General features: G+C 44.4%; 2 protein-coding genes across 3 annotated transcripts in view; both read right to left on the reverse strand.

Annotated features, from left to right (window-relative positions):
• Nucleotides 1–1,416: 1,416 nt before the first annotated feature.
• On the reverse strand, nucleotides 1,417–3,195 carry LOC132832249 (E3 ubiquitin-protein ligase NHLRC1-like). The gene has a single exon (XM_060850080.1). The coding sequence runs from the start codon at nucleotides 2,888–2,890 to the stop codon at nucleotides 1,712–1,714; it is 1,179 nt and encodes a 392-aa protein (XP_060706063.1). The 5' UTR covers nucleotides 2,891–3,195; the 3' UTR covers nucleotides 1,417–1,711.
• A 2,125-nt stretch (nucleotides 3,196–5,320) lies between these two features.
• Nucleotides 5,321–25,709, reverse strand: part of LOC132832198 (probable thiopurine S-methyltransferase) — a 43,034-nt gene continuing 22,645 nt past the window's right edge. The window contains exons 6-10 of one of the 2 annotated variants that reach the window (XM_060849977.1): nucleotides 24,677–24,729; nucleotides 17,290–17,364; nucleotides 15,909–15,994; nucleotides 15,135–15,179; nucleotides 5,321–6,412 (exon numbers count right to left, since the gene is read on the reverse strand). In XM_060849977.1, coding sequence (XP_060705960.1) covers nucleotides 6,288–6,412; nucleotides 15,135–15,179; nucleotides 15,909–15,994; nucleotides 17,290–17,364; nucleotides 24,677–24,729 — 384 coding nt within the window. In that variant the 3' untranslated portion in view covers nucleotides 5,321–6,287. The remainder of the gene's footprint in view (nucleotides 6,413–15,134; nucleotides 15,180–15,908; nucleotides 15,995–17,289; nucleotides 17,365–24,676; nucleotides 24,730–25,709) is intronic. The other variant, XM_060849978.1, reaches the window with a different exon arrangement.

Raw genomic sequence — 25,709 nt, forward strand, 5'->3', positions numbered from 1 at the left:
GGAGCAGGAAGATTGACGTTTCGGGCATAATGATAAAGGGCTTATGCCCAAAATGTCAATTCTCCTGGGCCTCAGATGCTGCCAGACCTTATGTGCTTTCCCAGCGCCACACTCTCGACTCTGATCTCTAGCATCTACAGTCCTCACTTTCTCCAGCAGCTTTAAGTCACACAGTATGACAACTATTGCTGTGAATAATGAGGTGCACTTTGATTTCTCCTATCATGTACTACAAATGACTTGTTCAATTTAAAGTACACTACATATTTGTGCTAGAGTGTGAATCAGAATCTCCTGTCAGAAATGCAGAGTACCTTCTTAATGTAAAAAAGGAGTGGAGTGGTAATCTGAGTGTGATTGCCATTCCTCAGATGGTTGTGGTTTGAAGTCTCCATTGTGAACCTGAATACATTATGTAGACTTCAATGTGAAAATTGCACAACTGAATTATGAGACATTAAACATATGCCCCATATTCCTGACAATGTACACATTTCTGTGGCATTATTCAAAGCTGGTAAGCTGTCAATTTTCTGCCATAGAGATGCACAGCATTGAAACAGACCCTTCAGTCCAACCCATCCATGCCGATCAGATATCCCAACCCAATCTAGTCCCACCTGCCAGCACCTGGCCCATCTCCCTCCAAACCCTTCCTATTCATATACCATCCAAATGCCTCTTAAATATTGCAATTGTATCAGCCTCCAACACTTCCACTGGCAGCTCATTCCATACACGTACCATCCTCTGTGTGAAGAGGTTGCCCCGTAAGTCTCTTTTATATCTTTCCCCTCTCGTTCAGGACTCCCTGACCCCAGGGAAAAGACTTTGTCTATTTACCCTATCCATGCCCTTCATAATTTTGTAAACCTCTGTAAGGTGACCAGTCAGCCTCCGAAGTTCCAGGGAATACAGCCCCAGCCTGTTCAGCCTCTCCCTATAGCTCAAATCCTCCAACCCTGGCAACATCCTTCTAAATCTTTTCTGAACCATTTCAAGTTTCACAACATCTTTCCGACAGGAAAGAGACCAGAATTTCATACGATATTCCAACAGTTGCCTAACCAATGTCCTGCACAGCCACAACATGACCTCTCAACTCCTGTACTCAATACTAGATATATTTTTCAAATAATATAAGAAGAATACTGTATGCTGCTTATTCAGTGTCGGACTGCTGTGTTTGCCTCTATAACAGCCACTGTGGTTCTAAAGTAATCTGATTGTCTTTTTAGGACTTCTGGATGTGATGAGGTTGTTTTGTGTTAATTGATACAATAACACCACCAAAGTCTGGTTCTTTTGAGAAATGAGAAAAAAACACATAAATATTTTAAGTAGTTGAAAAAGAGAAAAATTCAAACAGAGTAAAGGATATTTTATGTTTAATCAGAAAAAAATTAGCTTACACTTAACAGTTGTCAGTCTTCTAATGACATAATTTATAATAATCTTTAAAGGGTATAAGTTATAATATAATAATATTTAAAACGACATAATTTAATTCACTTTTGTTGCTAGAATTCCAGCAAAGTTTGTTCTTTTTATAAAGTATGCAGAATCACAGTATTTCCATGAGCAGCTCCTGGGTCTCTCCCTGATAAAAGTTCCAAGTTGAATTTCATTCCCAGTGTTTCTCGAGGTTGCAAAGTGCTTTGTGTTTGGGAGGTTTTGCAGTGACAGTGATGGGATGTTTATTGCGGTGTCTTTAATGGACCGTGTACACTTTCAGGGTGTGATCTCCGGCGTCCAGCACCATCAGGGTGTGACCATCAGCCCAGGCCAAGGCCACAGGCCGGACTAGGCCCCGCTCGATCAGGCTCCGGCCTTGCCGCTTGCCCGGGCCGCCCATCCGCAGCACGGTGCCGCTGTCCCCGTCGGCGAGCAGCACGTTGCCTTGACCGTCCACCGCGATACCGGAGATGCCGAGGCCGGCACCGGGGCTCCGGCCCAGGCCGTCCACCTGCCGGAGCAGCTGGCCCCGGCTGTTGAAGGTTTTCAGGCGCCGGCCGCCAGGCCTGGGCCCGGGATGCTCCACGACGTGGATGCAGCCGTCGTGCCGGCTGACCGCCACCTCCCGGGGGTGGCAGAGCCCGCGGCAGACCCTCTCCCGGCGGAGGGACGCTCTCCCGCCGGGCGGCTGCAGCTCGAGCAGCAGCAGCGAGCCCTGGGCCCAGTCGGTCAGCGCCAAGCGCCCGGGGTCCGAGCCGCTGTCCAGGCCCCAGGGGAGGCCGAACCCGCCTTCGGTCAACAGCAGCTGGAGGCGGCCGCCCGGCCCGCGGGCGAACACCTTCACCGACCTGTCCCCGGCGTCCGTCACCGCCAGCAGCCGCCCGCCCCCGGCCACCGCCACGTCCAGCGGGTAGACGGGCGGCTCGTCCGCACTGGGCCCGGGGCCTGGGCCTGGAGCCGGCAGCGGGTCCCCGCCCCGCTCCAGGAGCCGCAGCCACTGCTCGCCGTCCTGCACCACAGCCAGGGCCCCGGAGTGAGAGCAGACCGCCAGGCCCCGGGGGTTGAGCAGCTCACCCCAGCCCCCGAACACGGAGCTGAGCTCCGCCGGGCACTGCCCGGGCCCGAGGGGCTCGGCCCCCGCCGCCGCGGACACCAGCTCGGCCAGCTGCAGCAGGGGGAGGCAGTCAGCGGCCCGGGACACGGGCCCGCTCCAGCGGCAGAACGGGCACTCGAGCTGCCCCCCGGTCCCGGTGCGGGACAAGGCCCAGGCGCAGGCCCAGCACACGGCGTGGCCGCACGGTAGGCCGCACGGCCGGCGGCCCGGGTTGCTGCCGAACCTCTCGAAGCACACCTTACACTCGAGCACATGCAGCTCGATCTCCCTGATCAGGCCTCGGGGCTGCTGCTGCTGCCTCTCGGAGCCGGCGCTGCTCATCGCCCCCTTCTCCCCGGGGAGGCTGGGCTCCTCTCCCCGGCACAGCCTCCGGTCCACCTCCCGGGTGGGGGGGTCCAGTCTCCTCAACCACGGGGGCGAGGGGCCGGCGGCATCTGGTCACCGGCTCAGCCCGGAATGAGCTGCAGCCTGCCCTGTCGGACCCCTTCCCCAGGCACTACCCTTCTCAGGTGACAATCTGAATCCGTCTCCAGCTCCCTGTGTGAAAACCGACCTCCCTCTCATTTAGATTTCATCTAAAAATGAAAACGTGCAGGGCAATGGTGCGGGTTAATTACTCCTTCAAAGAGTGAGCGGAGTTAAAGATCCAGGCAGCTGGTTTCTGTGCTGTCACCTTGTTCCAAAGCACATTATAACCAGTAGCTTAGAATAAGTCGTTTAAGAAATGACATTCTAGTAAGACAGGAGCTGCAGCTACCAAACTGCACACTTCACAAGTAACAACACAATGACTAGATGATGGCCCACATCTTCTGGCCAGTGTCTGAATCCCTGTTTTGTGACACTGACCAGACAAATTGGATGCTCCCAAACTCATTCAGCACAGGAAACCTCAGTGGGAGCAGTGTTGAAAATGTGTGCAGAAGCTATAACCCTTTCTAAGGCAGTTGTTACCGTGTTCTATTAAGTAACAATTCCATGTCCCAGAACAGTTGTCTGAATATGTAGGAGTGTAAGTGGCCAAGGTGGTCAGCAGGAAGGCTGGTAGCGGGATATGGTGATGATTGTGTTGGAAGGCAGGTGGGTTAGGTAATAGGTTTTGGAGTGTAGCAGAGGATGGCAGGGAAGAGTTGAGTGTAGTCAGAGACATGCATTAGTCAAGGGAGTAGTTGAATGGTGAGATTGGGTCAGGTTCTGGTTAGATAGAGTTTGAGGGTTAATAGGTTTGGAGGGGAAAGGTGCAGATTGAGGAGGATATAGGTGGGTCAAGGATGAATTGAGTTGGGGGGGAAGAAAGGAGTTGGAAGAAGGGTGTTAAGCTAGGATCTTTCTGTTAAATAGTTCTGAGATAACTATCAAAGTAAGTTGGAACCTTAGAAATATCAAACTCTGAGGATTTAAGTTTTCAGGTTCCAAGGTGCTGGGGAGTTGCCCATTACAACATTACACGTTGAAACTTCATGGGCAATTCCTGCAGGGTCATTGTGTTGGGATCGCTGTGGAGTCCTGATTTGTAATGTTGTATATGTGGGCTGTTGCTATTCCAGACTATGGAAGACTTGGGCTAGGCTGTTTATTTGACACTGATTGAATGGTAAATATTGGTCAGGACACCAGTAATAAGTCTGCTGTTCTTATTGGAAATAGTACGTGAGAGATGCTGGAAAAGCACAGTAGGTCAGGCAGCATCCGAGAAGCAGGCGAATTGATGTTTCAGGCATAAGTCCTTCATCAGGAATTGTTGGAAATAGTGCCAGAAATCTCTCACATTCAATTGTGAGATTTTGATTCAGAGAGAAAAAGTGATATTTAATGGATGTGCTGGCCTACCTCTAATAGACCTAAATGGGGTGGTGTCTATATCTGCCACCCTCCCCCTTTATTAAATGCTCCCCACCGGTCAAATGTGCCACAGGGAACAGCTTGAATTTCTGTCCAGAGAGGGGAAATGTTCCATGGAATTGCTTGCTTCATTATTTTGGCACAAATCAATGATTCACCTGACCAATCCTGAAAGTGAAAAAAGTTTATATTTATAAAACTGATTATGACAACATTTTTAAAAAAACATTGCTTTGAACTAGAAGCTTTCGAAAAAATGGACTGAAATCTGTTAAAATTTCCTCAGAAATAAAGTGCTCCTTTGCTTCAGGTGAAATTATCAAGTATTAATATAAAATTCTAAAAATGTTAGGTGCTAAAGTTTATTCATTTCATTTCTAATATTGGCCACATTCACAAGTCTACTCTAAACGAAATGGTTTGTTACTAAACACTGTTCAGTGTTATATTTAACAAAGACAAAATCCTTGTGTTTAAAAAAAACTTCACTGCTAACTCCACCATAAGAATTAGAACAGTGCTTGGTACAAATGAGTCAACATTGGCATAGAGAGACCACATTTTGCATTTAAGTGGTATACCACATGAAAACCTCAGACTCCAAGATTAGAATCCAGGAAGTGCAGTCCATTGAAATTCCCATCAGGAAAGTGTCTGCATGCTGCATTCTCTGAAAACTCAACATGGTGATCTTTGCATTGTAATATTTAAACATTTTCTCCCTGTCATGGATGCAAACTCTGAAATAGCCTCTGGCTTACAGATCTTCTGTCAACTGTAAAAGAAATGTTTTGACACCTAAATGAGTCCACTTTTCTTATCAATACATTTATTGTAGTTCAAAATTTGTCATGGTAAAATGCATGATTATTTTGTTCTTTTGATTAAAATTACTTTGCACAAAAAGTTGTTAAACAGATAAGTAATTGCTGACTTTAAAAAAATCTAATTTAGATATTAAATAAAAAAACAAATTGCACCATTTGTTTGATGTCTATTACAAAGCTGTCTACAAAATGGTTTGATGTTTCTGAAATTGTTGCAGAGGCTGAATTATTTTAATGTACTCATCAAAACATTGGCAAGGAATTATTTTCTGAGTTTACTCAGCAAAAAAAAATATTTGTGGCTTCATGGCATGTGTAACCATGAATGACTGTGATGCTGGGAAATACACAGTGATGCATCTCTTAACAGTTTTTATGTCATTTAACTGAGAGAAACAGACAACACCATTTTGAAAAAGTTGAAAGGCATATGCTATCATTTAAATAAAATGAAGAACTATGGATACTGGAGATCTGAAACAAAGACAGGAAGTGCTGGAGATACCTATCATGTCTAGCAACTAAGCAGAGTTAATGTTTCAAGTTCAGTTCAGCTATCCCTCGTGTACATCATTTGACATGGATGTGCGTGTCACAGAGAAATCCTTCATGATATTGGAAATTGCTATTACTTCTAGGATATGGAAATGATAGTTAAGTATGTGTGCAAAGGCTTGGCTTTGAATTATGAAATATAGGTGAAGATCAGTCTAGCTCTGGTTAATTAATCAGTCAGTTGCAGTGAAACACATCCTTGAGTTATCAAGAGAAATTTAAGATGCTTTTTAAATTTACAAAATGTGATTACAGAATACTTAAGGACAGTCCCTGCTTTAACAAAAATGAAAATCAGTGTTCTACCACTAGAAAGAAAAAAATCAAGTGCAGGAATTCCCTTGATTTAAAAATCATACGGTTGAAGAGAGCTTACCAATAACAGTGCCACAGAGTGAATTACCTCATTCTATGAAGAAACTCATGAAACTGCAGCTATTTTGAACATTGGAAGAATTCAAATGAGCAAAAATACAATGTTATTACATAAATATTCAGGAAGAATCTGATTTCAATGTAATGAGATGAACTTCCTCAATGAAGCCTTCTAGACCGAACAACTTTTGCTTCCCAATCAATTTGTCAGTTGAGTCCAGCAAATGAATGTTGCAGGCATGGCCTATAAAAGAAAGATGATACCAGTGATTACAAGCTTTAATACTGATGGGTATTCCTAACTGCTTATGAAGATTCACATTAGTTAACTGTCTATTTGAACAGACTGAAACTGCAAACCAAATACTCACCAACACACGGTAGCTTCCTTTTTAAAGTTTATTAAGGATATTCTCATTATTGGTTATGCTTTCACAAAGCACTAGATGATCAGCAGATATGAGGCAGAGAGGTTCTGTTTAGAAAAGCAACTTGAAAATACCTTGTGTTTGGAGGTGTGCCACTAACCCTCAAATCCTTCTGTGCCGCAGCTTTCTATAGTCTTTCTCCATTTAAACAATACTAAAGTCTTCTTGCCAAAGTGCATAGCGTCACATTTTTCCACATTATATACTAACTGTCAGATTTTTCCACACTCAGTTAACCTATTCGCATCTCTCTGTTGACTCTATGATAAACTTGCCACTTTTTGCCTACCTATTTTCGTGTCATCTGCGCCACTTGCATTTCCTCCTGTTTTTATTTCATCTCCAGACTTGGTAATAATAGTCATTCAAATAATTAATTGTGGACCTAGCATGATTTCTGTGGCACTCCACTATGTATACGTTGTCAACATGAAAACACCTCCTTTATCCCAACTGTATGTTAGTTAACCAATCCTCTATTCATACTATGATACCACCTACGACACCATTAAGTAGTCGTATGCATTATCTAATATCTTTTGAAATCCAAATATATTACATCCACTGGTTCCCCTTCAAATCTTTTGATTTGATTTATTTTTGTCACATTTACCGTGAAAGTTTCATTGTGTGTGCTATCCAGACAAATAAATCCTTACTTAAGTATATCAGGCTAATTGAATAGAATGCAGAATAGAGTGTTAATGCGACAGAGAAGGTGCGGAGAAAGATCAACTCTCATATAGGAGAGATCCATGCATAAATCTGATAATAGTGGGGAAGAAGCTGTTCTTGAGTTTGTTGGTATGTGTTTTCAAATATTTGTATCTTCTGCCTGATGGAAGAAAATGTAAGAGAATATAACTGGGGTGGGAGGGGTCTTTGATTTTGTTATCTGTTTTGTTTGTTACCTCTTCAAAACAATTCTAATAAATTTAACAGATATTATTTCCCCTTCATGAAACCATATTGACTCTGCTTGACTATTAGATTAGATTCCCCACAGTGTGGGGAAACAGGCCCTTTAGCCCAACCAGTCCACACCAACCCTCTGAAGAGTAACCCACCCAGACCCATTTCCCTCCGACTAATGCACCTAACACTATGGACAATTTTGGCATGGCCAATTCACCTGACCTGCACATCTTTGGACTATGAGAGGAAACCAGAGCACCTGGAGGAAACTCACGCAGATACGGGGAGAATGTGCAAACTCCACACAGACAGTCACCCAAGCCTGGAATCAAACCTGGGACCCTGGTGCTGTGAGAACCACTGAGCCACCGTGCCGCCCCTATGCATTTTAAATATTCTGTTTCAACATCCTTCGTAATTAACATTATCGCAATGACAGATATTAAGCTGGGCTACAGTTACATTTTTTTTGACTCCACCCCTGTTTGAAGAAATGTGTAACATTGGCAGTTTTCTAATAATCTGGACCATTGCCAGAATCTAAAGGTTGTTGGAAAATTGCAACAATGCATCCACTATCCACGTAGCTATTTGCTTTGATTTCCTAGGATGAAATCAATCAGGTTCAGGGCATGTACCAGCCTTTAGACCCATTGGTTTCTCTACTACACTTTCGTCCTGTGACAGCCATCGTGCTTATTTCATATGCCTTCCCTTTGGGCACCTTGGTTATTTCATATTTTTGGAGTGCTATTAATGTCGTCTACCATGAAAACTGATGTAAAGTAATTATTCAACTCCACTGCTGTTCCCTGGTTCTCTATTATTTCACCAGCATCATTTTCCTATGGGCTTAAATTCCCTTGGATCTGGTGTTCCTTTGTTAATGTGTCTACAGTAGCCCTTACTGTCCATTTTTATATCATTCGCAAATTTATCCTGATCATTTATTTCCCTCTCCATTATGTTTTGGTCACCTTTTGTTGCTTTCCCACTCCTCTGATTTACAAGATTTGCCATATTCTATGTTTTATACTTTTAATTTGATACTATTTGTACCTTCCTTGGTTAACCATGCCCTCACCAGAATACATCTTCGTTGTGAGCCATGAACTATTTTCTTGAATGTCTGCCACTGCTAATCAACCATTCTTTCTGCTAAATTCTCTTTCAAGTTCACTCTATGCAACTAAGTCCTCTTTCCATTGTAATTTCCTTTTTTTAAAAAAAAAGTTTAGCACATTTGTTTCTGACCCACATTTCTCATTATCAAACTGAAAGCCAAATTCTACCATGTTATGGACCCTGTTTCCCCAAGAGATCATGGCCTCATTATCTCAACATTTATTGTCTGTCCTACAATATAGCTACTGTTACTAGGCCTATAGAAAAGTTTTATTCCCATTGTTGTTATTTCCTACCTCCATCCAAACATATGTATGTATAGTGCATCTTCCAATCCAAGATCAGTTCTTCCTATCGTACTTATTCCATCCCATACTAATGAAGCTACCCCACTGAACTTTCCTTTAGTCTACCCTTTTGAAAAGTCACAGAGGCTGAATATTTGGTTCCCAACTTTGTTCTCCTTGTAATCATATCTCCATTTGGCTAAACCATACATTTCTATTTGTGCTATTATTTTGTTTTTGTTTTGTTCTGCATACTACATGGAAGCCATTCTTTTTTGCTGTTTTACCATTTTAATCATCTTGGACCTTACTTGCTGCATTAAAAAAAGTTTGTACACTCTGTCCCATTATCTAAATAGCTGCCCTCCAATACTGCCAAATCCTTTTGTTTTGGAGGTTTACATTATCCTTTCTCCAGAACCACCTACTGACTGAACCTATTTAGTTTAAAGCCCTCTCTATAGTTTTAATTATTCAATTTGCAAGGACACTGGTTCCAGCATTGTTCGTGTGAAGCCCATCTCACCCACTCTTTCTATCGGAGTCCTGATGACATTGGCCCATGAAGTGAACCCCATCCTCTCACACCAAATCTTTGAGCCACACATTAACTCTGACTTTATTTATCCTATGCCAGCTTGCCCATAGCTCTGGCAGTAATCCACAGAATCCTTGGAGATTCTGCTTTTCATCTCAGCTCCTTTTCATTTCATCTCAGTAGAGTTGAAAAGTGTGGTGCTGGAAAAACACAGCAGGCCAGGCAGCATCCGAGGAGCAGGAGAATTGACGTTTTGGACATAAGCCCTTCTCCAGGAATGAGGCTGGTGTGTTAAGCCGGCTGAGATAAAAAGGTGGGGGGGGGGGGGGGGGGGGGGGGGGGGGGGGGGAGAGGGAATTTGGGGGAGGGGCCCTGGGAATACAATAGGTGGAAGGAGGTGAGGGTGATAGGTGGGAGAGGGGCGCGGAGAGGTCAGGAAGAAGATTGCAGATCAAGACGGCGGTGCTGAATCCGGGGTGTGGGACTAGATAAGGTGGGGGGGAGGGGAAATGAGGAAGCTGGAGAAATCTACATTCATCCTGTGTGATTGGAGGGTTCCTAGGCGGAAGATGAGGCGCTCTTCCTCCAGGCATTGTGTGGCCAGGGTCTGGCGATGGAGGAGGCCAAGGACCTGCATGTGGCGGAGTGGGAGGGGGAGTTAAAGTGTTCAGCCACGGGGCGGTTGGGTTGGTTGGTGCGGATGGCCCAGAGGTGTTCCCTGAAACGTTCCGCAAATAGGCGGCCCGTCTCCCCAATGTAGAGGAGACCACATCGGATGCAGCAGATACAGTAAATGATGTGTGTGGAGGTGCAGGTGAATTTGCGATGGATATGGAAGGATCCCTTGGGACCTTGGAGGGAAGTGAAGGGGGAGGTGTGAGCGCAAGTTTTGCACTTCTTGCGGTTGCAGGGGAAGGTGCCGGGAATGGAGGTTGGGTTGGTGGGGAGTGTGGACCAGATGAGGGAGTAGTCTCTCCGGAACGCTGATAGGGGTGGGGAGTGGAATAAACCCCTGGTGGTGGGGTCTGTTTGGAGGTGGCGGAAATGATGGAGGATGATACGACATATCCGGAGGTTGGTGGGGTGGAAGGTGAAGACCAGTGGGGTTCTGTCCTGGTGGCGATTGGAGGGGTGGGGTTCAAGGGCGGAGGTGCAGGAAGTGGAAGAGATGCGGTGGAGAGCATCATCGACCACGTCGGAGGGGAAATTGCTGTCTTTGAAGAAGGAGGCCATTTGGGTTGTTCGGTAGTGGAATTGGTCCTCCTGGGATCAGATGCAGCAGAGGCGAAGGAATTGGGAATATGGGATGGCGTGTTTACAGGGGGCAGGGTGGGAGGAGGTGTAGTCTAGGTAGCTATGGGAATCGGTCAGTTTATAGTAAATGTCTGTGTTGAGTCGGTCGCCCAAGATAGAAATGGAGAGGTCTAGGAAGGGGAGGGAGGAGTCCGAGATGGTTCAGGTAAATTTGAGGTCGGAGTGGAAGGTGTTAGTAAAGTGGATGAACTGTCCAAGCTCCTCGTGGGAGCACGAGGTAGCGCCAATACAATCATCGATGTAGCGGAGGAAAAGGTGGGGGGTGGTGCCAGCGTAACTGCGGAAGATGGACTGTTCCACATATCCGACGAAGAGGCAGGCATAGCTGGGGCCCATGCGGGTGCCCATGGCTACTCCTTTGGTTTGGAGGAAATGGGAGGATTGGAAAGAGAAGTTGCTCAGAGTGAGGACCAGTTCAGTCAGTCGAAGGAGGGTGTCAGTGGAAGGGTACTGGTTGGGTCGGCGGGAGAGGAAGCAGTGGAGGGCCTGGAGGCCTTAGTGATAGTGGATGGAAGTGTATAGGGTCTGGATGTCCATCGTGAAGATAACGTGTTGGGGGCCGGGGTAGCGAAAATCATGGAGGAGGTGGAGGGCATAGGTGGTGTCCCGAACGTAGGTGGGGAGTTCTTGGACTAAGGGGGACAGGATGGTGTCAAGGTATGCAGAGATAGGTTCGGTGGGGCACGAGCAGGCTGAGACAATGGGTCGGCTGGGGCAGTCGGGTTTGGATTTTGGGCAGGAGGTAGAAACGGGTGGGGTCGAGTTGTGGGACTATGAGGTTGGAGGCGGTGGATAGGAGATCCCCTGAGGTGATAAGGTTATGGATGGTCTGGGAGATGGTTTGGTGGTGGGAGGTGGGGTCATGGTCAAGGGGGCAGTAGGAGGGGGTGTCCGCGAGTTGGCGTCTAGCTTCAGCGGTGTAAAGATCAGTGCGCCAAACTACCACTGTGCCTCCCTTGTCCCTTGTCTGCCTGTTTGATGGTGAGGTTGGGGTTGGAATGGAGGAAGTGGAGGGCTGCACGTTGTGAGGGTGAGAGGTTGGAGTGGGTGAGAGGGGTGGACAGGTTGAGGTGGTCAATGTCATGGCGGCAGTTGAATATGAAGAGATCGAGGGTGGGTAAGAGGCCAGCACGGTGTGTCCAGGTGGATGGGGTGTGTTGGAGGTGGGAGAAGGGGTCGTCAGAAGGTGGGCGAGAATCCTGGGTTGAAGAAGGTGGCGGAAGAATTGTTCGATGTCTAGCTGCGTGTTGGACTCATTGATCCGGTAGCGTAGGGAGATGAGGGTGAGGCCTCTGCTGAGGACTGATCGTCCATCCTCAGAGAGGGGAAGGTCTGGAGGGATGGTGAAAATGAGGTGGGGCTGGAGCTGGGACAGGGTTTGTCGTGAGGGGCCAGAGATGGTCGCGGGGGGTCAGAGATGGTCACGGGGGTGTGGGGTGGAGATGGTCGGGGGGGGCAGAGATGGTCGGGGGGGGGCAGAGATGGTCGGGGGGGGGGAGGGGGGAGGGGGCAGAGATTGATGTGCTATATCCGCTGCACCCAATGTGGTCTCCTTTACATTGGGGAGACAGACCGCCTACGTGCGGAACGTTTCAGGGAACACCTCTGGGACACCCGCACCAAACCCAACCGCCCCGTGGCTGAACACTTCAACTCCCCCTCCCACTCCGCCAAGGACATGCAGGTCCTTGGCCTCCTCCATCGCCAGACCCTAGATACATGACACCTGGAGGAAGAGTGCCTCATCTTCCGACTAGGAACCCTCTAACCACACGGGATGAATGTAGATTTCTCCAGCTTCCTCATTTCCCCTCCCCCAATCTTATCTCAGTCCCAACTCCCGGATTCAGCACCGCCCTCTTGACCTACAATCTTCTTCCCAACCTCTCCGCCCCCCACCTCCTCTCCAGCCTATCACCTCACCCTCACCTCCTTCCACCTATCGTATTCCCAGCTCCCCTCCCCCTACCTTTTATCTCAGCCCGCTTGGCACACCAGCCTCATTCCTGAAGAAGGGCTTATGCCCGAAACGTAGATTCTCTTGCTCCTCGGATGCTGCCTGGCCCGCTGTGTTTTTCCAGCACCACACTTTTCAACTCGGTCTCCAGCATCTGCAGTCCTCACTTTCTCCTACTTCAATAAGGTATACAAGATAATGAGGGGGTCAGATAGAGCGAGCAGTGGAGATCATTTTCCCCTAGTCCATAGGTTAATTGTCCAGGACCACAGATTTAAGGTGACTGGTGGAAGGATTAAAAGTGCCATGAAGAAAAACATTTTCACTCAACAGGTGGTCAGTGTCTAGCATTTTCTGCCCAGTTTGGTGACTGAGGGGGAAAATCATCTACTCATTGAAAAGAATCCTGGGTCTGCACCTGAAGCACTGGAACCTGCAAGGCTACAGACTAGGTCGGAGGGATTAGGATGGTTGGCTAGTTTATTCAGCTAGCACAGGCATGAAGGGCTGAATGACCTTGGTGTTGTAATTTTTCAATGGACACACCTGCTTAACCAAGTCTTGATAGAGCAAGTGCAGATGCCCACAACTAGGGCTTCAAGATGTTTAGGTCCATGTAAAAACATAACTGGAATGTAACTGATTAAAATTATGTACCTTATCTGCTTAAAGCTTCTTGCTATTGGTCTTGCCTAACTGACAAAAGATGTTAGGATACAGTCACACATGGTTATCTGGAACTCAAATGTAAGGATCAAAACCATATGTACCAAGAGAATTCCTTAATGTGCTATTAAAGAGCTGGGCCAACAAGTGAGTTATCAACATTGCCAGAGCAGAAGTTCCTAAATAGATGTGCACAGAAGACTTCAAAACATCTATCAAAATAGGTTTAATATGATCCAAAATGTTGCTTCGTGTCAATGATCAGACCTGGATTTCTACTCCCACCAAGTGGCACCCACAAGAACTGCAGTGAGTGTGAAAAGATCTCAGAGCCAGTGTTAAACTATCCAGGGAAATTGACAAAACATAGATGTTGCTCTTTTAGTTGTTGGCCTTTATGACTGCCCCAGTAAACAAATAAAGTTTATTAAACTAATGCTCAGGGTGATTCATTTATATTGTATGTCACATTCTCATAGATACTTTCTGCTTTGTTGCAAAATGTCAGCAATGGGATTTCACTGGCTGGTGAAAATTTCATTTCCACAACCCCAGTGGTCCCTTAGAATCAAGCTTAAAATGTGATATGAAATTTCAACAGCTCCCTGCAAAACACAAAGGGAACAGCAAAACACAAATTCAAAGTCCACAGATCGTTTGAAGGATCGTTCCTTGTTACTCAGACATTGGCCAATAAAAAAAGACTTTCTACCCTCTACCATCTTTATTCACATCACAGATTATCCTGAGTTACAGATGTAAAGGGCCACCTTTATTTTGGAGCTATTGCGATTGGAACAGTATTGGCAAGGTGCAAATGCCAAAGAAATGGTAAACTATCAGGCTCCCTAGTTTTCAAACCACTGGTAAGTTCTAATTCTGACTGCAACTGAAAACCAGCTGGAAAGATAAGCAGCAGGAAGCTTAATTTCTGCTATTCTGGGACACAAGAAACTAGTAAACATTATTCAGAGCCTATCTTGATCCAGAACCTTTGTGGCTATCAGTTTTTGCTGGGGTGGGGTTGGGGGGGGCTGCAGGTCGTGTTCTGTTTCAGTGGCAAGACAGTAGAAGATACAAGTTTGTACAATTTATGGACACTATTAACTCATATCAGATTTGTTTTGTTACATTACTACAAGCTAGTTCTGTGTGTGTGTTGGAATCATTAGTTTTCAATGATCATTTTATCACTGAAATCATCAACTTTTCATTTGCACAATTGTGAGAAAGACTAGTTTCTCAAATTCCAAATGACATGAGGTGTCCATCAGCCAGTTCAAGTCACTTCTAGACTGATTCATAGTCAGCATTTTAAGTGCTGCTTTTTAGTATGGAACATTATTAAGAACATACTTCACATTTTCAATCCTTTTGGAACTTTCCAATATCAGGTAAACTATCAGCAGCAGCAGATGCTGACTGAGAGTCCATCTGCATCAGTTGTTGAGTGGACTAAAGAGCAATTGTCTTCTCCATTGGCTGCAGTTAGGGCATTGGTCAGAAGGGACAGTCATTACAGAGGGCAGTCAAAAATTGTAAGTAACATCATGGTTAACTATCATAAAAATGATTTTAAAAAAACACACCATTCTACAAACAAAATGACAAATAGGAAAAGTAATTTCCTTTATTGTTGAACAGCAATATGAGGTAGTGCAGTTTTAAATGAGACTCTTGAAATTTTGAAGATGAACACACACTAAAATATAAAAAGACAAGTAAAGCCAACTCACCAAACAAATCCCGAGTTTCGCTTTCTGAGATCTTGGGTGGTAAGCCTATAAAGGTAAAACACAAGAACAGGTTCCAAATGCTTCACCAGTTTTAAAATAAATACAAGTCTAGATTAATGACTTATATATTGACGAAGAATCTACATTCATCACACAAATCATTCTTCATCCCACAGGCTCTGAACTATTTTCTTTCTCTAAAAGAAGTGTTCACTTCCTTAATAAGATCATAAGGACCTTAACTCCAGTTTGAATTCTAGTTCAACGACTTTCAGTTGGACAATTTTAAAATGGAAGAGATTGACTGCAAATGTGTTCACTTTGGACAGTCTGCAAGTCCCCAAATGCCACAATCTGGACACATCCTGCTCTTCCTAACCTCAAGTCTTTATTCTTTATGCTGTTTTATATACTATGAGATTATGTTTATTTGCATGCTGACATGGACTCAACACCAAAACATGGAATGAAAACTTTTAGTTTCTGTTTCAAACTTTGAGTCACTGCAGGCAAAAAGTAACACCTCCTCCCTCCTTTCCACCAAACTGTCATGCAATTTGCCATTTGTGTGTTTTTGTTTACACTATCTTCAGTTGTGCACTGCATGCTAATTACACTCAAAACAATAAACATTACATATGTATATTTATATCTAAAATAGTAACTGTTTCTCTCTCCACAGATGCCCTAGCCTGCTGCTTGGTTCCAACATTTCAGTCATTGTAGTTTATCGAAATACATTTGGGATATAATAGAAAACAAAGTTATCATTACCATCAAAATCAGTTTTCGTACAGACATAAGTGTCCAGAAGATATCGACACCCTTTGGCCATTAGGGTTATCATTAGTTTGCTATAACTGAAAGAGACAAGAAAGACTTAAAATAATCTTTATACACATCAAAATTCTGTGATATTACTCAAGATTCTTTTATAAAATTATTTTTGACCGAGTTTCTTGGCTTGTTTGCTTCTGCGATCACTTTCTCTTTTGTTGTGGCACCCTCTGTAACACAAATACTTTTCCTATATAAACATTAATCCCAAAGTTAAGCAAATTTGAAACTTTGATTTTGACTAATTATGAACTATCTGCTGATAATGATACATCCTGATTGTATGCAATTGCAATATAAAACCAATATTAATAAAATCAAATTAAAAATGCTTTAACAGTACTTTTCTTTCCAAAAATATACTTTAACTTTTTTAGATTTTTAGATGCTTGTTAGGTTTTTAACAATCTTTGTTTCAATTTATTTCAGAGGTTTCACTGCAGCTATTAATATGAAACTGCTTGTTGGGGCTTGTTTCCAAATTATGCTGTGACTTCACTTCTCCCTGCAGTCCCTATTATTAAATTATATACTCCATGTTAGGAGGCAATGGTAGCCTTAAGGTGAAAGTTGGACGAGTATAATCTGTAGCTCTCCAAATATATAAAATAGTGTTAATATTGGTTGCAGATGTATGGTACTTAACAGCAATAATCAGCCATGAATTCTGTAATCCTCAAATTCTAGCTACTTACACAACCTTGATTTTGGTTACTCCCACAAGTGCCAATTGTACCTTTAGCTTGTTCCAAGACTCTGGAATTTTCACCCTAAACTGCCCAGTATCTCTCCTAATTTCTCTTCTCAAGTATACTTAAAATCTACTGTTTCAATTAACCTTTTGGTTACCTGTACTATTATCCCCTTACATGGTTTTTGCCAAATTTTATTTGATAACATTAGTCTGAAACATTTTTTGACATTTTACTACATTAAAGATATCACACAAACACAATGTGGTGTTGCTGAATTCTATGGACAGCGTAACAACTAACGATTGCAATGAGAAACTCTCCAGGTAAACACTTCCAATTTCTTAGGTACAAAGGCCGCTTATAGAATGACAGAATGGACCTCATAAACAGCAGTGAAATTTGAGGATATCAAATGCTGCTCTTCCATTTCAAAGGTACAAAAGAAAGCATACTCCGAAAAGAAGAGGTTAAACAACGAATTTGCTATTCCATCCAGATTTTGATTTTCAAAATGAAAAAGATAAGCATGAAAATACTCCACACTGAGCATCATATCCTACATGATTGGAGATACATACCAGAAATTAATTTGTGTCTGTGAAATCAGAAAGTGATGTGCTCACCGCTGTCTGTCAGAGGTGTTGAGAGGTTGTAGGGAACCTCGGTCCCAGATCCCATCAAACTGCCCAGCAACAGAACTACTCATGGGAAAAACAGAATGGAATAATTACAAGCCACTGTGATGTCAGATATTAATTAGCCATTTCAGCTATCATATAATCATAAACATATAGATACATATCTATAAATATATTAAAAACAAGATAATTCAGGGGAAGGTAGGACCACATAAGTAGAGAGAAAGGAACTTGTGCTGGAAGGCAGAGGATGTGGGTGAGTTCCTAAGGAGGGCTTTGCATCGGTATTCACCCCAGGAGAAGGAGATGGAGGATAGTGAGATTTCTGTGGAACACACTAACATGTGAGGGCATTTTGGGATCAAGAAATAAGTGGTATTGGATCTCTTGAACAGCAATGGGGTGGAGAAGTCCCCAGGGCCCAATGATATCCTGAAGAAGGGCTTATGCCAGAAATGTTGAATTTCCTGTTCCTTGGATGCTGCCTGACCTGCTGCGCTTTTCCAGCAACACATTTTCAGCTCTGATCTCCAGCATCTGCAGACCTCACTTTCTCCCTAATGGTATCAACCCCAGGTTACGAAGAGTGACAAGATAGGAGATCGCTGGGGCTCTGACCATGATCTTTATATCCTCAGTAGCCAATGAGGGGGACTGGAGCATGGGTGAGTAGCTAATGTTGCTCCTCTGTTCAAGCAGGGAGACAGGGATAATCCAGAAAACTATAGACCTGCGAGTCTCACATCGGTGGTTGGGAAGCTCTTCGAGACTTCCTAGGGATTAGATTTACGCATATTTGGAAAAGCATGGCCTAATTAGGGACATTCAGCGTGGCTTTGTAAAAGGGCAGGTCATGTCTTACTAACTTGATTAAATGTTTTGAGGTGGTGATGAAAGTGATCAAGGAGGGTAGAGCAATGGATGTTGTTTATATGGATTTTAGTAAGGCTTTTGACTAGGTCACTCATGGTAGGCTCATCCAGAAGATGAAGATGCATGGGATCCATGGTGATTGGGCCACGCGGATTCAGAACTGGTGTGAAGACAGAAGGTAGTGGTGGAAGGGTTTTGTCAGGTTGGAGGTCTGTGACTAGTGGTGTTCCATAGGTATCTGCACTGGGACCTCTGTTTGTGATATGTATGACTTAGGTGAGAATGCAGATGGATGGGATAGTAAGTTTGCAGACGATACAAAGATTGGTGGAGCTGTGAATAATGTAGAAGGTTGTCAAAGGATACAGTGGGATATGGATTAGTTGCAGGGTGGAAAAATGGCAGATGAGTATGAGGTGCTGCACATGTCAGGGAAAAGCACAGAGTTAATAGTAGGACTCTGAAAAGCATTGATATACAGAAGGACCTTGGGGTTCAAGTTCATAGCTCCCTGAAAGTGGCTATGCAAGTAGATAGGGTGGTAAAGGTGGCATATGGCATGCTTGCCTTTATTGGTCAGGGTATTGAGGACAAGAGTCAGGATGTCATTTTGCAGCTTTATAAGACTTTGGTTAGGCCACACTTAGAGTCTTGCATTCAATTCTGGTTGCAACATTACAGGAAGGATGTGGAGGTTCTGGAGAGGACGCAGAAGAGATTTACCAGTCTGGATTAGAGGGTATGAGCTATAAAGGAGAGGCTAGAAATTTTTTTTTCCCTCGAGCAGCAGAGGCCGATGGGAAACTTGTTAGAAATCTATAAAATTACGAGATGCACAGATAGGTTTGACAGTCAGAATTTTTTCCAAGAGTTGAAAATGTCTAATGCTAGGGAGCAAGCATTTAAGATGGGATGGAGAAAAGTTCAAAAGAGATGGGAGGGGCAATTTTTTTTAAAAAACACAGAGTGGTAGGAGTTGGGAATACACTGCCAGGGGTGGTGATGGAGCAGATACGATAAGGGCATTTAACGGGACTTTTAGATAAGCAAATGAATATGCAAGAATGGAGAGATATAGACCAAAGGCAGTTGGAAGGGATTAGTTTCATTTGGCTTCATGTTTGGCACAACATTGTGGGCTGAAGGGCCTGTTCCTGTGCTGTACTGTTCTACGTTCGATGTCTCAATTTTACATAAATTATCAGTTGTTTCAATGTAACATTTTTTAAAAACGTATTTGTACAACATGGGCATTACTGTCTATTTATTGCCCTTCCCTAGTTGCCCTTGAGGGGGGTGGTGGTGAGTTGTCTTCTTGAACCGCTGCAGTCCCTACGCTGTGGGGCTAGCCCACAATACCATTAAGGAGGGAATTCAGGCTTTTGACCCAGTGACAGTCAAGGAATGGCAATATATTTCCAAGTCAGGATAGTGAGTGGCTTGAAGGGAAACTTGTAGAGGGTGGTGTTCCCATTTATCTGCTCCATTGTCCATCTAGATGGAAGCGGTCATCAGTTTGGAAATTGGTGTCAAAGGATTAATGGTGAATTTCTGCAGTACATCTTACAGATAGTGCATACAGCTGCAACTGAGCAATGACGGTGGAGGGAATGGATGCTTTTGGATGTGGTGCCAATCAAGCCACCTGCTTGGTCCTGGATGAAAGCTTATTGAGTTCGGAGTTGGGGAGCATGCCATCACACTTCTGACCAATGCTTTGTAGGAGAAGGACAGGCTTTGTGGATTCCTGAGGTAACTTACTCACCACAGAGATGCACCTGTAGCCAGTTCATTGTGGTGAGACGAATTGAGTTTCTGGTCACTGGTAACCCCAAGGATGTTGATGGTGGGGAATTCAGTGATAGTAACTCTCACATCATCATTTCTGGAATTCAATCTTTTATTCATGTTTGAACCAAGGCTGTATTGTAGGCCTGAAGGAACCCAAACCGTCTGTGAGAGAGTAGATTATTGCTGAGCAAACCTGAGTGATTGCCAGGTTGGATTTGTCCCACTTTTTAGGTGCAGGACATACCTGGGCAAATGCCCTATACTGGAACAGCTTGGCTAAGGCAACCACAACGTTCTGGAGCACGAGTGTTTAATACTATTGCCAGAATGATTAGACTTACAGTGTGGAAACAGGCCCTTCGGCCCAACAAGTCCACACCGACCCGCCGAAGCGCAACCCACCCATACCCCTACATTTACCCCTTACCTAACACTACGGGCAATTTAGCTTGGCCAATTCACCTGACCCGCACATCTTTGTGACTGTGGGAGGAAACCGGAGCACCCGGAGGAAACCCACGCAGACACGGGGAGAACGTGCAAACTCCACACAGTCAGTCGCCTGAGTCGGGAATTGAACCCGGGTCTACAGGCGCTGTGAGGCAGCAGTGCTAACCACTGTGCCACCGTGCCGCCCACAAATGTTGTCAGGGCCCATTGCCTTTGCACTATACAATGCCTCCAACTGTTTCACACGGAGTGAATGGACTTCACTGAAGAATGGTAATTGTAATGGTGGGAACCACTGGAGGCCACCGAGATGGATTGGCACATCTGGCAGTAGATTGCTGTGAACGCTTCAGCCTCATCTTTTGCATTGATGTATTGGGCTCATCCATCATTGAGGACGGGGATATTTGTGCAGCCGCCTCCTCCAGTGAGTGCTTTAATTGTCTACCACCATTGACAACTGGATGTGGCAGGAGTGATATTTTAAATCTGATCAATTGACTGTGGCATCGCTTAGCTCTATCACTTGCTGCTTATACCGTTTGGCATGCCAGCAGCCCTATTTGGTATCTTCACCAGATCAGCATCTCATTTTAAAGTATGCCTGGTGCTGCTCCTGGCGTGCCTTCCTGTACTCTCCACTGAAGCAGGGTTGATCCCCTGACTTTATGGTAATGATTGAATGGGGGATATGCAGGCTGATGGAGTACAATTCTGCTGCTGTTGCTCGCCCACAGAACCTCCTGGGTGCCCAGTGTTGAGCTGCTAGATTTGTTCAAATTAGCAGTGATAGTTGCACATAGCACGATGGAGGGTATTTTTAATGTGAAAGCAGAACTTTGTCTTCACAAGGACTGTGTGGTTGTCACTCTTGCTGATGCTGTGTCATGAAGAGATGCATCTGCAGATGGCAGTTTGAGAAGGAGGAGGCCCAGGACAGGGAGTTCTGGGATAATGCACGTTTTGGCAATGTTACTGAAGAATTAGGAAATGGCATTTTAGAGAATGCTTGCCTCCATTGGCAGTAGCACGATTTCAGCATTATTGGTTTGCATGCTTCATTCTGTGCATGTGCCAACATGCATACCCAAATCTCCATGTCACTGTGTGCATACGCCAATGCCCGTGCCAGTCCATGCATGCACCGACAGCCACAAAGTCTTTGCGCTGTTCTGCACGTGTTGCTGTCAGCTGTGGCCAGAGCAGCTTTCTGATCGAGGTACTGTACAGAGAGCAGCTTCCATACATTTTCTGAATGTATTGTGTTAAATTTACTTTTGTTTCATTAGTAAAATGATTTCAACCTTCATTCAGGCTGTGCTATACATTGAATTAGACTTTTGCATGATTTTTGAGTGATCATGAATGATATTTCATGCTGGTTTGCCCCTAACCCCACTTTTCCCATAGACCCCGTTATTTCTATTAAGTGATTTTCTATTAAGGGAGGTTTTGCTGGAAAGCAACTACGGCATTACAGGAGAAGTACCTGTATCATAGAATCCTTACAGTGTGGGAACAGGCCATTTGGCCCATCAAGTCCCCATCAACCCTCCAAAGAGTAACCCACCCTGACCCATTCCCCTACCCTATACATTTCTTCTGACTAATGCACCAAACCTACACATCCCTGAAAACTATGAACAATTTTTAGGATGGCCAATTCACTGAACGTACACATCTTTGGATTGTGGGAGGAAACTGGAGCACCTGGAGAAAACCCCACACAGACTTGGGGAGAATGTCTTTGTGGAGTTTGTACAATCACCCAAGGCAGGAATCGAACCCAGGTCCCTGGTGCTGTAAGGCAGCAGTGCTAACTACTGAGCCACCATGCCACCCCCAGAGCCACCATGTTTTTCACTTGATGGTTCCCTCACCACTAGCTGTAGGTATAGTCTTTAGGACCAGACTGGCTCAATCAGTAGTACTGATGCTGAGCCACTCTTTGCAGTGGATAGTGGAGTCCCCTACCCAGAGTACATTTTGCACCCAGTTACTGATGTTGTTCTACCGCAGAGGAGTACTGATTCATCACCAAGGGAGGATCGTCTGTGGTAATCAGCAAGATTTTATCTTGCTCATGTTTGACCTGAAGCCATGATATTTCATGGGGTCCAGTGTCAATGTCGAGGACTCCCAGAGTATCTCCCTCCCAACTGCATACCACTGTGTCACCACCTCAGATAGGTCAGTCCTGCTGGTGGGACTGGACATAGAGGGTTGGTGATGGTGGCTTCTGAGATATTGTCAGATAGGATTCTGGGAGTATGACTATAATTTGTCTGATAGATAGCTCTCCCAATTCTGGCACCCAACCCCAATGTTAATAATGAGGACTTCGCACGGCTGACAAGACTTTTTCTGCCCTTGTCTTTTCAGGTGTCTAGGTCAATGCCGGGTCATATGTCTGGTTTCATTTCTTCATTGAGATTTCATAGCAATTTATACAACTGAATGGCTTGCTAGCTGGTTTTGGAGAGCAGTTGAGAGTCAAACACATTGCTGTGGCCCTGGAGTCTCACGTAGGCCAGACCAGGTGAGGATGGCCAAATCCCTTCCCAGGAGGACATCAGTGAACCACATGGACATTCCTGACAATTGAGACTATGGTTTCATGGTGATCAGTAGATTCTTAAATTCCAGATATTTTTTCACTGAATTTAAATTCCATCTTCTGCCATGGCTGGATTCAAACAATTAACAGTCTAATGATAATACCACGAGACTATCACCACTTCTTGTTGCATGTTATTCTGAGTACTTTAAAATGCAAATAATTTCTTCTGTCAATTTCCTTTTCAGATTTTGCTAATAAACATCATTCAAAGTTTGTGCGAAGATTTGTAGCTCGGGTGCTTGTTGTAGTGGTTCTGTTCGCCGAGCTGGAAGTTTTTGTTGCAAACGTTTTGTCCCCTGGCTAGGAGACATCATCAGTGCTCTGGAGCCTCCTGCGAAGCGCTTCCTTGATGCTTCAAACATCAAAGAAGCGCTTCGCAGGAGGCTCCAGAGCACTGATGTCTCCTAGCCAGGGGACGAAACGTTTGCAACAAAAACTTCCAGCTCGGCGAACAGAACCACTACAATAAACATCATTTCACTACATGCAGGTTTTATTTTATAATATATTTATTTACAGTGAAATCTGTGTATTTCATTAACTCTATTGATTCTGGGGTATTTTTGCATAAGACAATAATCAAAGGCTGGAAGTTTAACAGCGTACATTTGGATTCTGATCCCAAACCAGTCATTGAAGAAATTGCAGGAAAGAGAGAGGATACCGGAGTTTCAAGGACAGGATGGAGGGTGACGAACCCTGGCTGGCAATTTATGTTAAGACTGCAAGAAATAGAAATCAAAAATGTAGATGGGCATCAATAGGCAGAACAATGTAGCTGGCACACCAGTAAAGGATGGTGGACAAAAATGGCATGGTTGGCTATGTTTAATAGAGTGGAAAAAAACTGAGAAGGACAAAAAAAAAATGCCATGGATGTAGTTATAAAGCAAATGGTCGGCTTGATCAGTGTCGTCCAAGTACAGTAAGTAAGGTGGAAGCTGCACAGAAGACATTTGAAGAGGGCACGATTTGAAAAAGGAATGATGGAACTGGTGTGATGATGCTTTCAGAGTTCTGAGAGATGAAAGATAATTTAGAGGTAAGACAGGAGTTTTACAGGCTTAAGCTTTAGGTATGGACTTTTTAAGGACAGGATGATAACTACATCTGTTAAGAACAGAGGGATACGTGTAAAAGGACACCATTAGTACTGACAGCAAATGCTATGGCAAGAGAAGCAAGTTGTTTTGTCAAGATTTGGGTTGGAAAAGTGCTTAAAGGCTCAGGAGGTCAGTACATGAAGAAAACTAGAATGCTAAGGGATTAGGTGCACAGTAGAAGTTGGTGGGGAAATCACTTAGTTCATTTGCCTGGTTTACAATGCCAACAGCATGGATTCATGATCAGACATGATCACCCTCAGGTTAAGCCATTACTAGTCATCTGTTTAACGAGAAAGCTGCACTACAGCGACTTTATCTTGACATTTGGTCAAACAGAAATTAGAAGGTTATGGGGCTGACTGGATTTGGGGGAAGGGATTAAGGCATTGTTCAAAAGGCGACAAGTGAAAAGGGAGAAGGCTTTAGAGGGTTAAGCAAGTGACCCCAAATACAGAAATAATCCATGAACTTCTACAGAGAAAATTGAGAATAAGGAATATGTTTAAATGGCGATGGGAATACTTGTTCTTACCTTGAGAAATCAAAAATATTACCCCGAAACAGAGTAATGTGCCCTTCAGGAGTCTGAAATTAAACAGTGTAAAGCAATTAAGTGTCAAAATTAGATTTTTTAAAATTGCCCCACTTCTGCTGATTCTTGCCCCTGCTCTGGCTTTTCTTAGAAAGAAGGCTGGCTAGTTTGTCCCTCTGCCCCTTCTTGTTTACTAAATGAAAGCTCCATATTTCTGACAGGAGATTCCAATCAGGTCTCTTTCAGAAATGTACAACTGCACATCCATTGTGGCAGTACTCATATAGCGCAGACCATGCTCCCTTTTCACAGCAGGTGGCTGCCATTTTCTGACATTTGGAGGCCCAGAATCACAGACTGCCGCTTTGACAGCTACAATTAAACTAAGTACAGAAGGTAAGTGTCAGCTTAGGATACTGGAAGGGTAGGATAGCAGGTGGGATAGGGCACCATACGAGTAGGAGGTAAGTTGGTAGGTAGGGTACCAGGTAGTTAGGATGCCAAGTTGGTAAGACATACGTTGCCAGAGTGCAAGGGGACAGTTAAGTGGTACAGAGTAAGTCTTAGGTCCTTGAGTGTGGATCGGTGGGAATAAGGTCTACAATGGGGGAAGGAGTGATGGTAGCAGGTCTGGTGCAAGGGAAGGGTGACTTGGGGGAATGTGGGAGTGAGTCCGGAGCAGGGGAATGGAGTGGTGGTGGTATGATGGCAGGTCAAATGCAGGGGAAGGGATGGTGACTGGGTTCAAAGCAAGAGAAGGATTGAACAGGGAAATAGGGAAGAGGGCTGGAGTGGGGGGAAGGGAAGTGCAGTACTCCCAGTCGGACATTATGCCAAAGGCCGTGCAAAGTTTCAGCACTTCCACTGTCACGGGCTAATTCTTGTGAGCTCTTAAGAAACTGGAAGGCCAATTACTTATGGTTCTTTGAATTGGCAGAGTTTAGAAAACATTAATTTAGGAAACATTGTTTGGTAATAGCCTTATTATTTATAATTAACCCATAGGGAAAATTGCTTGTCTACAATAATGTAT

Source organism: Hemiscyllium ocellatum, chromosome 34 (assembly GCF_020745735.1).
Source record: "Hemiscyllium ocellatum isolate sHemOce1 chromosome 34, sHemOce1.pat.X.cur, whole genome shotgun sequence".
Taxonomy (NCBI): Eukaryota; Metazoa; Chordata; class Chondrichthyes; order Orectolobiformes; family Hemiscylliidae; genus Hemiscyllium; species Hemiscyllium ocellatum.

What these genes read in the sequence shown, in the direction of transcription:
- LOC132832249 (XM_060850080.1), bottom strand. Translation starts at nt 2,890, where the DNA reads ATGAGCAGCGCCGGCTCCGAGAGGCAGCAGCAGCAGCCCCGAGGCCTG.